The 18,195-nt window shown below is 47.3% G+C and overlaps 1 protein-coding gene across 1 annotated transcript in view; it reads left to right on the top strand.

The window, feature by feature from the left end:
• Positions 1–18,195, top strand: part of CPA3 (carboxypeptidase A3) — a gene marked incomplete at both ends in the record, with an annotated part of 36,992 nt that continues 18,797 nt past the window's right edge. Inside the window, 3 exons of the mRNA XM_080696328.1 lie at positions 1–68; positions 168–243; positions 2,500–2,624. Of these exons, the coding sequence (XP_080552454.1) occupies positions 1–68; positions 168–243; positions 2,500–2,624 (269 nt within the window). The remainder of the gene's footprint in view (positions 69–167; positions 244–2,499; positions 2,625–18,195) is intronic.

Here is an 18,195-nt window from a genome sequence, read left to right as displayed (position 1 = left end):
ATGCGACTCCTCCTGCCTCTGGGCTTGCTGGCTACCACCCTTGCCATCGCCCCTGTCCGCTTCGACAGGTGAGACTCACCATCCTGGGATCCCATCCCTGGGTGGAAAGAGGGGACAAAAGGATGCTTCCGTACACTTTGCATTGTTCATCTTATGCTTTCTCGAAGGGAAAAGGTGTTCCGAGTGAAGCCCCAGGATGAGCAACAAGCCACCTTCATCAAGGATTTGGCCAAAACCAATGAGGTAAAGACCTGGGAGGAACATTTGATCTTTCCTTTCTCTGAAGTCTGCTTCTTTTTCATTTTATTTTAATGTCCCCAAGACACCCAAAGACCATCAAATATAAGGAAAAATGGCAGATGGTACTTAGATCATTTAGCCAATGGCCAATAGGCCCCTCGTTTTTGTTTTCCCAGAATACCACTTGCTGTCCCTCCCCCAGGGTTTGGCAAACAATACCTTTTTCTAGATAAAACTGTAATATAAGGGACTATTCCTGGCCCTTTACTAGGGTCCCCACTCCCTCCCGTTGGTGTCTGGTGCTCTCTTCTCTCCATACTCTTCTGTGATCTCCCTTGGTGGCATCATTTATGTTAAAGAACAAAGGGGTCATGTCTCTGCCCTGGCTGATATCAAAATGTGACCCCTTTCCACGAGCGAGAGTGTTTCCAGAAACAACTCTTAAAATCAGGCCTTTAAAACCCAACAGGCACAAGTAACTATTGTATCAGTTAAGGCTCCTGAATACAAGGCAGACTGAGCCAGCCACCTTCCACCCATGGTTTCAGTCTCCAACAGATTCAGTCATTATCTAACCCATTTAAAACAAAGGAACTAAGCCAGGCGTGGTGGCTCACACTTGTAATCCCAACATCCATTGGAAGGCTGAGACCAGAGGATGGCAGTTTGCGGACAGCCTCGGCTACTTAGTGAGGCCCTCTGCAACTTAGTGAGACCCTGTTTCAAAATAAAGAATAAAAAAAATAGGGCTGGAGGTGTAGCTCGGAGGCTGAATGCCCCTGGGTTCCATCCCCAGACCCGCAAAAAAAAGAAAAAAGAAAGAAAGAAAGAAAGTAAGAAAGAAAGAAAGAAAGAAAGAAAGAAAGAAAGAAAGAAAGAGAGAAAGAAATTATGTGTATTTAGTCTGTCCCCCATATAGAACCTCTTGCATCTCATAACTTCCTCGTTAGCCTCTTCAAAGGTAAGATCCAGCTCTTTGCCTGGTGTTTAATGAGAAAACAATTTACTCTTACCTCATCTTATCTTGCTAGAATTGAGGAATTACTACTGTGATTTCCTGGCCTGCCTAAATTGCCTTGAAATCATACTTTCTCATATGACCAACTCATGCTGTAACACTTTGATCAAAATAAACAGATATATTGATCAGCACCCTCATATTGCAGTGACCCATAATGGGGTATCTTAGAACTATGGTAGAACTATAACGAAGAGACAGCCAGGCAGACTTAGACACTCCCAGTATTTTGGGATGACGAATGGCAATTGAGCATTTCTTCACCTCTCCCAGATTGGAAACTTGTACTTGAGCTGGGCGTGGTGGCCCACGCTTGTAATCCCAGCATTTGGGAGGCTGAGACCGGAGGATCGAGGTTCGCAGACAGCCTCAGCTAACTTAGTGAAGTTTTCTGCAACTCAGTAGGACCCTCAAAATAAAGAATAAAACATAGGCAGGAGGTGTAGCTTGGAGGGTTATGTATGCCCTGGGTTCCATCCCCAGTACTGCAAAAAAAAAAAGAAAAGAAAACTTATACTTCATTTGGTTTCATAATTAAGTCTGATTTTGAAGAACCACAGAATTGGAATCTTCTCAAAATTATTTTAACCTGAATATTATCTTTCTGGACTCATTCACCAAATTTCTGAAATTCTCAGCTAGGGGAAGATAGAAGGAATTCAGCATTTATCAAATTCCTGTGCATCTCAGACCTTATATCATTTCACAATCTTTACAACATCCCCCAAAATGTTCTGTTAGCCCCCATTTTTCAGGGTAGAAGGAAAAAATGACAGGGCTTAAATTCTGCCTTCTGGATACAAGCCTTCCAGGTACTTCAGCGTTTACAGTGACATCTAGTTTACAGGGCTGGGCTATGATGAGGAAAAGCCAGATATTTAAAATAAATGCCCAATTAGAGCCATAAGCTTTGACTAAGTCAATTATGAGATTGCCTATTCAACTCCGAAATGGTAGAAGCAAAGAGAATAAGCAAAAGAGCTGCCTGTCCTTTTGCACTGATAGATACAATGTCCTGAACAGTAATCAATACATATGGTTCTTGCCCACTCTCTAATAGTCAACAGTTCCTAAATATGTTTGCAAAAATCCCATTAGCTTACCAGAAGAAGGCCCAAAACTTAGTCACATGGAACCTCAATTTTCTTTTACGGTGTATAGGCCACATGGTCATCTCTTAATAAATATGATTTGGATGAGCAAATAACCAATCGCGACTAAGAGTAACCTCCTCTCTGCAGCTTGACTTCTGGTATCCAGATGCTGGCTATCACGTAGCTGTTAACATGACGGTGGATTTCCGGGTTAGTAAGAAGGAATCCCAATCTATCCAGTCTGCCTTGGATCAAAAGAAAATGCACTATGAGTAAGTCCTTCACCACTATGTAAATGTGCTAAGTATGCAAATTTTTGGAAATCTTGAAATATTGAGGAAATTATTACAATTGGACCTATCTTTTTGTTTTTTTGTTTCGGTGGTACTGGGGTTCCTGGAAGCCCTTCTACCTCCAGGCTACACTCCCAGACCTATTTTTATACTTTTATTTGGAAACAATAAATGGCTTCCAACCAGTGTGATCCTCCTGTCTCCGCCTCCCAAGCACGGGGATTACAAGCGTGTGCCACCACGCCCTGTGGGGAGCCGAGAAGCAATGTCCCTAAAAACCACCCTAAGCTTCCCCCAGGCTGCAGCTGTACTCTGGATGACCGCAACTTGCTTTAAAAGAAGAACAGAGAGCAGTTATCACTGAGGCAAGGCCAACAGAATGTGAGCAGTTAAAAATAAGTTAGGGACTAACAGTTCTCTTCCTGCCCTCGCTCTGATCAATGTAGCTCATGGCCATGAGAAAAGTTAGAGCAAACAATAAGACTTTCATACTGCAAAGGTTTATTGAAGGTTTAACATTCACCAGATGTAACATTGTGTGCGCAGATATCTGACTGTTCTAACATTCCAGCAAACTGTGTACGTGACATCCGTGCCTTGCGGCTTCCCGCCACTTCCCCCTCGGGGCTGTGTGCAAAAGGCTGTATTGGCAACTCCTGATTGGTCGCCCTGGCTCCACTCCTCCTCCTTAGCCCTTCTCCCCTTCCCCCAGCCTCTCACTGCATAAAAGGCTTGCCCCAACAATAAAGTTTGCTTCAGATCCTCATCCTGTGTCTGGAGTCATCCCTTCCCTACTAACCAATTTGCTTCCACAGGTACTCAGGAGAAGTTTCTCACCCACCACGTTGTGCGGTTGCCTTTTGGACAGCTCTCACTGCTGGTCAGCGAGAGCTCGGAGCCCTTTGGGGCTCCCCCCGCGGGGAACCGCATCTGGCGCCCAACGTGGTTGTCATCCTTCTCCTTATCGACCGACCACGACCGTTTTGTCGAAGGCCAGCACGCCACGGTAAGCCCTTTCGCGTGCCCCTTCCCCGTGCGCACCCTCTTCGCGACTCCTGTCGCTACTCGTCGGTCTACGCCTCTGGGCCCGCCCTGTCCATTTTCGGACGCTTTTGTTCGCCGGTTGGCCACTTTGTTCGCCCTTAGGCCCCTTTTCGCCTTTTGGCCACAATGGGCTCCGCCCTTACCACGGAAGCCCGTTTCCTCCGGTCCCTTCAGGATGAACTCCTCTCTCGCAAGATTCATGTCTCCAAGGCTGATCTCTGTCAATTTCTTCTTACTGTTCATAAAGCCTCTCCTTGGTTTGTTTTTACTGCCCCTAAAATCGCCCGCTCTACCTGGCTCACCATTGGCAATGATCTCTCCGCCTACGGAGACAAGCTCAATGACCCCGCCTTCAAAGACTGTCTCCTTAAATACTGGCAACTTCTTGATGGCATCATCACTGCCGCTCCTGTCTCCTCTGCCTGTGCCGATATCCTTGCTGCCGCGGAGGCTGTCCTCGCTTCGGCCTCCCGCTCTCATACCCCCGTCTCCCCTCTCCCCCCCCTTGAATCTTCTGCTTCTCAGCCCCCGCCCTACGTCCCCTCCTTCCCCACGGCCCCCGCGGTATCTACTGCGAGTCTCAGTCGCCCTCCCTCGCCTGATACTCTTTCGCCTCAGGACGAGGCTACCCTGGAGGAGGCAGCTGCTGCCTATGACTCTCGGCTTCAGCCCCCTATCGGGTCCCCCGCTCCCGCCTCCACCCGCTCTCCCGCTCCGTCCTCCTCTTCCCACCCTATGATCACCCGTTCCCGGGGCGCTGTTGCCTCCGGCGGCGCCGCCCCTCTTCAGCCTTCCTCCTCCTTGTGCCCCCGCTGCCGCCGCAGCCGCCATTGGCAGGCCTCCTGCCGATCCACCACTGACGTTGAAGGTAACTACCTCGGCCCGAACCCCCGCCTTCAACAGCCACACACAACCCATCCTCAGGGAAACTCCTCCAGGGGCTGCCCCCAAGCCCCGCGCTCCAAGCCTCGTCACATCAACTTTGTCCCAGCCTCGGGGGCTCAGACTGGGACTCCGGCCAAGCATCAGGCCTACCTTCAGCAGGCCCCATCCCAGGCCTTCGCCCCTCAACCGCCTCCCTCCTCCGGGCCACCCCCGGCTCAGCAGGACTTGACTTGTGTGCCTCCTCCCCCCACTTATTAACTCCCCAGGGCGGTATTTACTCCATCCCCACTGGTATCTATGGTCCTCCTCCCCCTGGTTATTTTTTCATGATTATTGGCCGCGCCTCCTCCACTATTGCTGGGCTTATTATCCAGCCCTCTGTCGTGGACGGTGATTATTCTGGTGAAATCTTCCTCAATGCGGTCGCCCCCTATCATCCTATTCAAATCTCTCCTGGCACTCGCATAGCCCAGGCCCTGCCTCTACCCCTAGCCGTTGCGCTTCCCGCCCTTCCTCATTCTCGAGGTCCTACCAGGCCTGGTTCCTCTGATGTTTATTGGATTAAAACTATCTGTGAAGAACGCCCATCTGCCATTCTTTCCTTGACCATCCAAGGACGCCTTTTCCATGGCCTCCTGGACACAGGTGCTGACACCACTTGCTTTTCACCGCTCGACTGGCCCCCGGATTGGCCTACTACTCCTTCCCCCTCTCCTATCTCCGGCGTTGCGGGCACAGCCAAGCAGGTCCACCTCAGTGCCCACCGCCTTGTATGGCAGGACGAGGATGGTGATACCGGCCTCGTTCGCCCATACATTATCCCCGATCTTCCTATTAATCTGTGGGGGAGAGACCTCATGGACCAAATGGGCCTTGTTCTTCTTAAATGTCGGGATAAAAAAATTCTTAACCAGATGCTTGCCTCCGGCTATGTCCCCTCAAAAGGACTCGGAAAATACCTTCAAGGTATTACCAAGCCCATCACGGCCACCCCCAACCCCGGTCGCCACGGCTTCGGCTACTCTTCCTCCCTCTCGTCTCCCATTCCTGATAAATCCTTATCCTCCTCCATATATGCTCAGTTTACCTTACCACCGGCATCTTCAGCTCTCCCCACGCTCGCTCCAAACCCTCGTCCCTCTTTGCGCATTTCCTGGTCCTCTGATGACCCGATTTGGGTCGCTCAGTGGCCCCTCACCACCGAAAAGCTCGCTGCAGCATCCGCCCTCGTACAAGAACAGCTTGCAGCTGACCACATTGAACCCACTACCTCTCCCTGGAACACCCCCATCTTTGTCATCAAGAAAAAATCAGGTTCATGGCGCCTTCTGCATGACTTACGCCGCATCAATGCCTCCATGAAGCCCATGGGGGCCACCCAGCCTGGTCTCCCGGTCCCTACAGCCTTCCCTGCCGGCTCCCATAAGATTATCTTAGATCTCAAGGATTGCTTCTTTTCTATTCCTCTCCATCCTGCTGATTGTCCTAGATTTGCCTTTTCCCTCCCTCCTATTAATGCGTCTGGTCCAGCTGCTCGGTATCAGTGGAAAGTCCTTCCTCAGGGTATGGCTAATAGCCCTACTCTTTGTCAGGTTTACGTTGCCTCATATGTGGATCCCTTCCGTTCCCTGTATCCAACTGTCTCTTTCTATCACTATATGGATGATATCTTGCTCCTCGGCACTGATCCTGATGAGTTGCTCCATGTAGCATCTCACCTTGTCTCCTCTCTTAAGGCTCATGGTTTTGCCATTTCGCAGGACAAAGTCCAACTTCATCCTCCTCACTTGTTTCTTGGTTTTGAGCTGCTCCCTTCGTCTGTGCGCACTCAAAAGTTGCAGCTGCGCACCTCACATTTGAAAACTTACCATGACTTCCAAAGACTCCTCGGGGACATCACTTGGCTGCGCCCATATCTTAAACTCTCCACGGGAGACATCAAGCCTCTGACTGACATCCTCCAGGGGGATTCAGACCCTACATCCCCTCGTTCGCTCACTCCTGCTGCGAAGGAGGCCCTCCATCTCGTGGAACAGGCCATTTATGGTCAGTCACTTGTCTATTATGACCCTCGAAAGCCTCTCCAGCTTATTGTTTTGGCCACCACCTTTGCCCCCACTGCGGTTTTTTACCAGTCCGCCCCTTTGTATTGGATTCATCTCCCTGCCACCCCTCCCAAGGTTCTTGCCACATACCCTGACCTTATCATTTCCCTCCTCAACCATGGGCTTACCCTCTCGGTAAAAATTTTTGGTATTCATCCTCATTCCATTATTCTTCCTTACTCCCCACAAAACTTGCAGTTCCTCCAAATTACATCTATCGATTGGGCTTTGTTTCTCACTTCCTATTCTGGTACTCTTCTTTCTCATTACCCCTCTGATAAACTTATTCAATTCCTCAATCGCAATCCTGTTGTTTTTCCTACCCTCTCCCGCTCTGTACCTATCCCACAGGCCACACTTGTTTTCACAGATGGTAGCTCCTCGGGAACTGCCGCTCTGTCCATTTCTGGTGAGATTTCCACGTTTAATACGCCCTATACCTCGGCTCAACATGTTGAATTGTTTGCCATCCTGCAGGTTTTTCAACTTGTTGCCGCCCCTTTCAATTTATATACTGATAGTGCTTATATTGCGCACTCCATCCCTCTTCTTGAAACTGTTCCCTTTATTAAACCTACCACAACTGCCTTTAAACTCTTTTCCTCCATTCAACAACTTATCCTACTTCGCTCACACCCTTTCTTTATTGCCCATATTCGGGCCCACACTTCTCTGCCCGGACCCCTTGCTACGGGCAACGCCCAGGTAGACACGGCCACTAGGCCCTCCTCCATTTTAGCCATGGCAGCCATTTTCTCTTCTCCTACTCCTTCTCCTTTAGAGCAGGCGCAACGCGCTCACGCCCTCCACCATCTCAACGCGCAAACACTGCGCCACAAGTTCCGCGTTACTAGGGAACAAGCCCGACTTATTGTTAAGTCCTGTAAATCCTGTCTCTCTCTCTTGCCTGAACCTCACTCGGGTGTTAACCCCCGGGGCCTCACCCCAGGAGCCCTCTGGCAAACAGATATCACTCACTTCCAGCCTTTTGGCTCCCTCCAGTATGTTCATGTTTCTATCGATACGTTTAGCGGTTTCCTTTGTGCCTCTCTGCACACAGGAGAGGCAGCTAAAGATGTTGTCGCCCATTTTCTTCACTGTTTTTCAGTTATTGGCACACCGAAAACGATCAAGACTGACAATGGTCCAGCTTATATTTCTGATAAACTCAAAATCTTTCTCTCTAAATTTGGAATATCTCATACATTTGGAATTCCCCTTAACCCACAAGGCCAAGGCATCATTGAGCGAGCTCACTCGACATTAAAAAATATGCTCCACAAACTTTCCACCCAAGATCTTGTTTTTCAAGGGTTTAAAATAACCCCTCGGTTACTGCTTAACCATGCACTTTTTGTGCTCAACTTCCTCTCTCTTGACACAGAAGGGAAGTCAGCGGCTGACAGGCTGTGGCATCCGGCCTCAGCCTCCTCTTTCTCCACCGTTCTGTGGAAAGATGTTCGCACAGGAGCCTGGCTTGGCCTCCACCCTGTGCTGATCTGGGGCAAAGGTTATGCCTGCGTTCACAACCCTGACACTGAAGAAACCCGTTGGCTTCCTGAAAGACTTGTTAAGCCGTTCAACCCTCCCAGGGAACCGGCCCCTGAGGCCTCTCCTTCTGTTCTCTCCACAGCTCCTGCGCAAAATGAGGCCTCCAACTTGGACCCTGAGGCTCCTGTCTTTGCTCCTTCTCCGAACTCCTGATGTGCACTACGCCCGGCAGTCTTCCCCCTATGCCCTTTATAATTATACCTGGCTTATTGTGAACGAAGCCGGTGACATTGCCAACAGTACTAGCCTTCTTTCCAATAAAACCCCCTTTCCTACCCTATATGTTGACCTCTGTGCGCTAGCCCTCGGCGCTTCATACTGCTGGGGCACTGAAAATTCTTTTCTTCCTCGCGCCGGCCCCGTTTATGATTACTCCAGTAAACAGGCCTGTCAGGGTTCCCAATTTCGATGTGACCGCCCGAAACAACGCGATCAACTAGCTGCCGCCCCCATTTATCTTTGCCCCGGTAATCACCGCCCTCGTGAGTCTGCCGCCAATTGTGGCCTATTGTCTGATTATTATTGTGCCGCATGGGGATGCGAAACCACCGGCGATACCTATTGGAAGCCCTCTTCCAAGTGGGATTTCATTACCATACGCAGGGGACGTTCCGTCCGTGGCCCCCAACGCTGTTATGCTACTCCCGCACCCTCTGATTGTCTCTGCGCTCTTAACCCCTCCTCCTGGTGTAATCCCCTTGTTATAACCTTTACAACTGCTGGTAAAGCCCATGACTGGTCTCGACCTGTGCATTGGGGCCTACGATTGTATAAATCCCTTTATGATCAAGGACTCTCATTTTCTATCCGACTCCTGAAAAACCCCCCCTATAGTTTAACGCCCTATGGTCTAGGACCTAATAAAGCCTTAATTCCTCCATCTGTTCCCCTCACCCCTCCACCCCTCGTTGCCCCCATTACCCCTTCCCCTGCTCCTTCTCTTTCCTCTTCCAGTGATTCTCCCCCTCCCTTTTCCTTTCTCACCCCTGTGCCATATCAACTAACTCTTCCTCCAGGAGCCCCCTCCGATACCGCCCGTTTGCTTGATATTATGAATGCCTCTGCCATGGCTATCCCCGATCCCGCCTATAAGCAATGTTGGATCTGCTTTTCCCCTGCCCCTCCCTTTTATGAAGGTATCGCAGTCCATGGTGACCCTGTTTCCTGTACAGATCCTGCTTCCCTCCCCTGGGATGTTCACAACGCTCATGCCATCACTGTTGGTCAGATCATCGGCTCTGGCCTCTGCCTCCATCCCAATGGTACTAGAATGCCTCGCAAGATGTCATCCACCTGTAACGCTTCCATGCTCGTTTACCCCTCGCCTCCCGATCGCGAGAATTACCTTGTTGCACCTAATGGGACCTATTTTGCCTGTGCCTCGGGTCTTTCCCCACATATTGTTATTAATGATTTCTATGCCTCTAACGACTATTGTGTTCTTATTCTCCTGCTGCCACGCCTCTCCGTCCATCACACTGAGGACCTCCTCGTCGCCCGCATGACCGGCCCGGGCTACTCTCGTATCAAACGGGAACCACTCACGGCCATCACGGTGGGCCTCCTCCTCGCAGTTGGAGCTACCGGCGCCGGCACGGGCATTGCCTCCCTGGTAGAAACTCAAGGGCAGTTCCGCCACCTTGAGGTCCTGCGCAGAAAGGTTGATGAGGATCTTGCGGAGCTCAAACAAGGACTTAAACACCTAACTAACACTGTTAATTCTCTAGCAGAAATGGTCCTCCAAAATCGTCGCGGTCTCAATCTGGCATTTTTGAAGGAAGGGGGGGTATGCGCCGCATTGAAAGAGGAATGTTGTGTATTCAAAGACGAAACAGGTCTGGTTCGAGATAGCATAAAAAGAATAGAACAAAGTCTTGAGGAAAGACGTAGAGAGATTGATCAGAGCGAGGGCTGGTACAAGAACTGGTTTTCCACCACTCCGTGGTTATCTACACTGCTCCCAGCTTTTCTGGGACCCTTCATTGGCTTTATGCTGCTCATTTCCTTTGGCCCCTGGGCCTTTCGCCGCCTCACCAGCTTTGTCAAAGGCCAAATCGACGAAGCCACAAAGAAGCATCCAACCGTCATGTATCAGCAGCTAGGGGCCACAGAAGATGCCCCCTACCCAGAACCAGACACAGCAAAGGAAGCTGCCGAAGACTCTCCCCCTACACCATCGCTTGCTTTCGAGCAGTTTGAACGACTGGAGAAAAAATCTCCATCCTGCAGCTCGCGAATGGCGAAAGCTTGGCGTGATTTCAAACGCCGCTGCAACTGCTGAGCACTACCCCTGAGGGGCACCTCCAACAACTCCTCGCCGTCTCGCCGTCAGTAAATACAGAAGGGGGAGATGTGGGGAGCCGAGAAGCAATGTCCCTAAAAACCACCCTAAGCTTCCCCCAGGCTGCAGCTGTACTCTGGATGACCGCAACTTGCTTTAAAAGAAGAACAGAGAGCAGTTATCACTGAGGCAAGGCCAACAGAATGTGAGCAGTTAAAAATAAGTTAGGGACTAACAGTTCTCTTCCTGCCCTCGCTCTGATCAATGTAGCTCATGGCCATGAGAAAAGTTAGAGCAAACAATAAGACTTTCATACTGCAAAGGTTTATTGAAGGTTTAACATTCACCAGATGTAACATTGTGTGCGCAGATATCTGACTGTTCTAACATTCCAGCAAACTGTGTACGTGACATCCGTGCCTTGCGGCTTCCCGCCACTTCCCCCTCGGGGCTGTGTGCAAAAGGCTGTATTGGCAACTCCTGATTGGTCGCCCTGGCTCCACTCCTCCTCCTTAGCCCTTCTCCCCTTCCCCCAGCCTCTCACTGCATAAAAGGCTTGCCCCAACAATAAAGTTTGCTTCAGATCCTCATCCTGTGTCTGGAGTCATCCCTTCCCTACTAACCAATTTGCTTCCACAGGTACTCAGGAGAAGTTTCTCACCCACCACGTTGTGCGGTTGCCTTTTGGACAGCTCTCACTGCTGGTCAGCGAGAGCTCGGAGCCCTTTGGGGCTCCCCCCGCGGGGAACCGCAACGCCCGGCCAATTGGACCATTTTTAAATTGAAATTCCCCCATACTAAAACTCTTTCTGTAAAATAAAGGTCACTGTTCCTTCCAAACATTACTAAAGCATGCCTGTTGAGGTGGTAAGGTCATGGGCGGCTCACTTTCTATCTGGCACTGGCTTTGATTTGCACGAATGATACTAAATCTGCCATTTCCAAAACCAGCCCCTCATTGGCACAGAGGAGGCATGGAGCGTTTGGCCACACATTACCACTGCTGATGGGTAATCAGTCAGAGTTCCTGAGCTACCAGAGATGCTCGGCATCCTGTTCTTGTATTGAAATTTTCCTGGTACCTAAAAGCAAGCCCCCCAAAAAACAAACAAAAAATAAGTACTCATCCACAAGTCAGAGATGTGGTAATGAAAGGTCTATAATAAATAAATAATTCTTTATAAGAGAAGAGTTTTTCCTCGGAGAAAATGAAAGCAAAGCAGTAGAAAAAGGCTTTAATCAAAGAAGGGAAAATTTCAAAAACAGTCAGAGATAGAGAAACGAGTCATTCTGGCCCCCACAGAGAAATAAGAGAAATAAAAGAATTTATGAAGCCAAAACCATGGTCCATGCACAGCCTGGGCCCTGGGGCCATGAACAAGTAAGGAGCTATCACAAATCAATGCATAATTTAGGAAATAAGATGTGTTTTTATACTTTCAAACGCTCAGCAGTTTGAAGTACGGTGAGGTCCAGTTTTCACTTCCCCGGGCCTTCACATCCCAGGATTCACCTTTATTGAGACTCTCACTGTCAAAACACTGCTAAGCACTAGTTCTTTCTTTTTGAACTTGCTATTTCATGCCTTCGCCTAACTCGGTGCTTTAATTCAAAAGGCCTTCTTCTTCTGGCTGAGATAAAGAAACAGCCCATTGATGGCAGTAACTCCATGTTGTGGAGTGGGACTGGCCACTGCGCCTCGTTATCTGAGATGGGCACAATGGCACAAATAAATACTATCAAAATGAAGAAGGGCGTGTGTAAGATGAGCAAACAAAAGCATTCCTGGTCATGGTTTGCAAAGCAGGCGGCTATTTGTGAAGGCTACTGATCCGTGTTTTAGTTTCCGCTGCTCTCCCAAGATGATTCTGACACAAATGTAGAAGTTAGTAAATTGGGAAAAGGACACTCCAAATTAATTTATAATAGCACTTGATCATTTTTCGTTAATATATTGATGTGTGCTTATCTATATTTTTGTAGATTACACCATTAGAATTAGTAATAGGATTACTATAGAATTAGAATTAGAATAGTAACTTCATGAGTACCCCTAGGAGCGCAGAAATTCGTAGTACATTGTAGATTGTTTGTTTACACCAGGTTCATATGGCGGCTTGATCCCCCCATTGGAAAGAAACCCTCGCCACCCTAAGTAACCAGTCGCCGTGACTATTAATTCAGTTCACAGTCAAGCTCCTCACTGTGCGGCTCGGGCACTGTGCCCTTATTTCAGTAAGAAACACCTGACGGGAGCCAGGCATGGTGGCACACGCCTGTAATTCCAAGACCCAGGAGGCTGAGACAGGAGCACTGCAGGTTCACCACCAGCCTCAGCATCTTAGCGAGACCCTAGTAAGACCCTGTTTCAAAACAAGAAATAAAAGCTAGATGTGGTGGAGCACACTGGTAATCCTAGCACTTGGAAGGCTGAGAAAAGAGGATCACAGGTTTGCGGCCAGCCTCAGCAACTTAGTGAGGACCCCCTCAGCTTAGGGAGACCCTGTTTCAAAATTAAAAATAAAATAGGGCTGGGGGTGTAGCTCGGAGGTAGACTGCCCCTGGGTTCAACCCCTAGAACCACACACACACACACACACACACACACACACACACACACACGAAATAAAAAGGGCTGGAAGTGTAGCTTAGAAGTAGAACACCCCTGGATTTAATCCCCATCACATACATACACACACACACACACACACACACACACACACACACACTCAAACACACACACACACACACACACACATAAAGAAAAAGCTGATATGAATCCCCAGAGTCAATTAATCTTTACGAAGCATCCAGCCCAAGCTAAAATAAAGTGCTCTGGCCAAATTTGATATCATTTGGCTTGAACAGCAGAGTAAAAATGGGATGGACTGTTTTACTTAATATTCTTGTAGAGATAACGCTGACCACTGCACATAAGTGAATTGTGAAGGGAATCACAGGAAGAGGCCTAGGCGGGCGATGGCACCCTCAGCCACGTCAGATAACTCACATCCGCCCCCTGCCTCTGGTCCCCTAGGCCTCCGGGGCCTGAAGCTCCTTGGACCCAACCAGATGTCTGGTCCACACCCTCACAGAGCGTGTCTTTCATTTTGTCTTATGCTGAGATCTTTCCCTACAATCTACATCAAGGAACCAAGTGTTAATCTACCTATAAAAAAATTAGTTTTATCTAATTAAGACATGATTTCTAGAAATTGGCCCAAATGAGCCACAGTTGTGGGAAAGACACATAATTAGATAGTTATCTTCCTCAAAAAATATAAATATGTAAAGTGATCTGTGCAGACAAGAACTATTTAAAATCTTGTCTCCAAGTACTAATTATATAGATAATTTTATTTGCATATTAATTATATGTGTTACTCGGTGTCAGTCAGTAACAGAAGAGGATTCTAAGAACAGAAACATCTGGTTGGACCCGTGCACCAGGCTGAATAAAACCGTATTAAGAGGCTGGTTTGACACAAAGATTTACTTAGACACCCTTCATTAGACAGTGCATATAAACCACTATTTAGTTTAAAGCATCTGTGTGTGATATTTTTTAATCTCCAGAAAATTAAATTACTAAATCAGATTTGATTTTTTTGTGGGGGAGAGGTACTGGGAATTACACTCAGAGGCATTCTACCTCTAAGCTACACCCCCAGACCTATTTTTCATTTTTATTTTGAAACAGTGTCTTGCTAAATTGATGAGAATCTTCCTACTTATTGAGGCTGCCCTCAAACCTGCGATCCTCCCATCTCAGCCTTCCAAATACTGGGATTGCAAGCATGTGCCTGGCTTAGATTTGATTTTAAAATAGCATGCTTACTTCCTTTTTTTTTTTTTTTTAGGGACTGGGAATGGAACCCAGGGATAGTCTACCTCTGAGGTATACCCCTAGCCCTATTTTTTTATTCTTTATTTTGAAACAGGGTCTCACCGAGTTGCAAAGGGCCTCACTAAATAGCTAAGGCTGGCCGGGCATGGTGGCGCACGCTTGTAATCCCCGCACTTGGGAGGCGGAGACAAGAGGATCGTGCAGGTTCGAAGCCAGCCACTCTGGCTTAAGAGACCCTGGTTCCAAAAATAAAAAATAGGTCTGGGAGTATAGCCCGGAGGTAGAAGGGCTTCCAGGAACCCCAGTACCACCAAAAATAAATAAATAAATAAATAAATAAATAAATAAATAAATAAATAGCTGAGGCTGTCTGTAAACCAAAATTATAAGAGGTTAAGTCCAAAAGTCAAATACTACGTATATACTAACAAACCCAAACAGACCCGTAAGCAAATGTTTAGAGGAAAGGGCACCCACTGGGCTGAGCCCCTGGGGACAGGCACCATATTTACATTCAGCAGTTAAAAATCTTAGTGTTCTTACTAGTATTTTACTTTTTTTTTTTTTTTTTGGTGGTACCCCACAGTATTTTACATTTAGATAGTTGCTGGGCATGCACGCTTGTAATCCCCATGCTTGGGAGGCAGAGACAGGAGGATCGCGCAGGTTCGAAGCCAGCCACGTGCTGGCTTAGGAGACCCTGTTTCCAAATAAAAATGTAAAAATAGGTCTGGGAGTGTAGCCCGGAGGTAGAAGTGCTTCCAGGAACCCCAGTACCACCAAAAATATAAATAAATAAATACATTTAGATAGTGGATCTTTACCAGCATTTCAGAGGCTGAAACAAGAGGATCGTGGTTCGTGGACAGCCCCAGTCACTTAATGAGGCCCTTTGCATCTGCGTGAGACCCTATTTCAAAATAAAGGAAAAAAATAGGGCTGGGGGTGTAGTAGCTCAGAAGTAGAATGCCCCTGCATTCCATCCCCAGTACCACACACAAAAAAAATTAAGGTTAGAAAATGAAGAGTTGTTAATGAAAGGTAATTCGGAAAACCACTCTTAAAATAATAATAAAATTCAAATGGGACAATTCAGTAAAATCATATTCCGATTCTGTGGGAGAAATGCAAAATAGACATGTACCAAACTGGCTTAGTGATAATCAACACTTCAGATTAATGTCTGATTACCTAATAATGTTCAGCCAGACACAAATATATTCCAAGTATATACAACAGTCCTATCAAATAAGCGTCTCAATCAAATAATCATTCCAATGATTTATCCAATGTCACTCCATTCATTTCTGCTATACATGTTGACGTGTTACTTGCCTGGGAGTGTAACATGTATGTGAGGCCTGCCCCAACGGTGAAGAGGAATTCCGTGAGCCAGGTGTAGTGGTGAATGCTGGAAATTCCAGTACTTGAGAGGCTGAGACAGGAGCATCACAGGTTCAAGGCCAACTTCAGCAATAGTGAGCCCCTTGGCAACTTAGTGAAACACTATTTTTCAAACTATAGAATAAAATAAGGTTGGGGGTGTAGCCCAGAGGTAGCATGCCCAGACACACACACACACACACACACACACACACACACACACACACTGAGGTATTGGTCAAGGTGGAAAAGAAAAGGGCGTGGTAGGTAAGAAAATGGATTCTCGCTGGGCTTGGTGGCACAACCTTGTAATCACAGCATTTGGAAGGCTGAGACAGGAGGATGGAGGGTCGAGGACAGCTTCAGCTTAGTGAGCCCTCTGCAAACTTAGTGAAACCCTGTTTCAAAATAAAGAATAAAAAATAGGGCTGGGGCTGTAGCTTGGAGGTAGAATGCCCCTGGGCTCCATTCCCAGTACCGCACAAAAAATAAAAAATTAAGAAAATGGAAAGCAAAGCTGTCTGCATCCAATCTCGTTCAAGAGGTGTTTCACCCTGAGAGTTTATCTAACTTCTCTCTGCCTCTTTTATCTCACCCACAAAATGGGGATAATAATGGAAAGGAATTCATGGGGATTTCGTGAAGAATGACTAAAACCAAAAATCCCTCTGCAACTGGTCCTTTTCCTTCTACTAATGTAAGTAGAAAAAAGGCCACTTATACATATGACTGTGTGGGTGCACACACACATATAAGCACACGTGCAGCTAACACACACACACACACACACACACACACACACACACTACTACTACTACAAAGGGATGACTACAGGCTCATGCCAGACACCTCCTTCCTCTCCTACAGTATAAATCAGTGCCTTAAATTTTATTATCCAACATACCATACACCTCAGACATTGGGAAATCTGTGTCTGCAAGTGCAGATTGATGCCTGGTAACTCAAGTAAGGAGTTACCAAGTTGGATTTTGTGGAAACGCAAAACCAGACTTTATGAAGAGCCCCCATCCTGCTATATAAGGGAGCAGCTATATAAGGGACCCTAGTCATGACTCCAACTCACTGAAACATCCTGCCCCATCCATGCACGCGCACACACACACACACACACACACACCACGGCAGTCACATACACAGGCCCCAGTTCTCCAGTTCCTCGATGCTTTAAAAGCAGCCTTGAAATGCTCAAAGTAGGATTGATCTTGATCTCTACACCTTCACCTGCTCCCTGACCTTGAAGACAGGCTTCCACAAGAGTTGGCCAACAGGAAAAACCATGTGCAAGTCTCAGAAGAGGAAGGAGAGAAGGGGTCTGATGTCTCTACCCAGCGACTTCCCTCTTGTGATCTGCTGGACAGTGGTCCCAGCTGCGGTCACCAGCGTCAGACAGCTCTTGGTTCAAAATCCCAACTCCTCTATTTAAATGGTTGTTACAATTTTAGAACTAGACCTATCCTCCATTGAAATGGAGGTGATAAGGGTATCCAATCTCCATTGTTGACAGTGTCAGCATGAAACAAATGTAAATACGGAGTCAAGCAGAGTCCTGGTACATAAGAAAGGTACACCAACCCAGGCATGGTGACACACTCCTGTAATACCAGTACTAAAGAGACTGAGACCAAAGGATTGCTGGCTTAAGGCCAGCCTCAGCAACTTAGCAAGACCCGGTTCTCAAAATTAAAAAATAGAGTCGGGCGTGGTGGCGCACACTTGTAATCCCAGCATTTGGGAGGCTGAGACTGGAGGATCGGGGTTCGAGGACAGCTTCAGCTACTTAGTGAGGCCCACCGCAACATAGTGAGACCCTGTTTCAGAATAAAGAATAAAAAATTAGGGCAAGGGGTGTAGCTCGGAGATCAAATGCCCCTGGGTTCCATCCCCAGACCAATAATAATAATAATAATAATAATAATAATAATAAATATAGGTTTGAGTGTGTATCTCAGAAGTAGAATGCCCCTGGGTTCAATTCCCTAGTACCATCAAAAGAAAAAGAAAAAAGGCACACCAAACGCTCTGTATATGTTTCTATCACCCTGACCTCGCTATGATGGACAATTCCAATGCACCCATAAAAGTATATTTCAAAAAAGAAAGACTCGGTAAACCTTGTGCCATTTGTATCGTTGACTCCTCAGGGATAATTATCTATCTCTTCACCTATATTTAGAGATTTCTTTTACAAAGTAAGCAAATCTTGGAGCACTAAAATAATATTTGTGGGAAATTAATTTGGTTTCCTCTGCTTAAGCCTGGCTCCTGGTTAGTGGAAGGACTCGTGAAAGTAACATCTGGCCCCAGTACTTAATTTCCAGCCTTAGGCTTAATTTCTAGCTCCTATCAGCAACAATCTGGCACCAATCTGATGCCCTGATGCAGCTGCGTTTGTGCAAAGGGCGTATTTTAGCTCACACAATTTTCTTTTTTGCT

Source organism: Muscardinus avellanarius, assembly GCF_963383645.1.
Source record: "Muscardinus avellanarius genome assembly, chromosome: 5".
NCBI classification, from domain to species: domain Eukaryota; kingdom Metazoa; phylum Chordata; class Mammalia; order Rodentia; family Gliridae; genus Muscardinus; species Muscardinus avellanarius.
The sequence above is the reverse complement of the archived record's forward strand: the minus strand, read 5'-3'. Positions and strand labels throughout refer to the sequence as shown.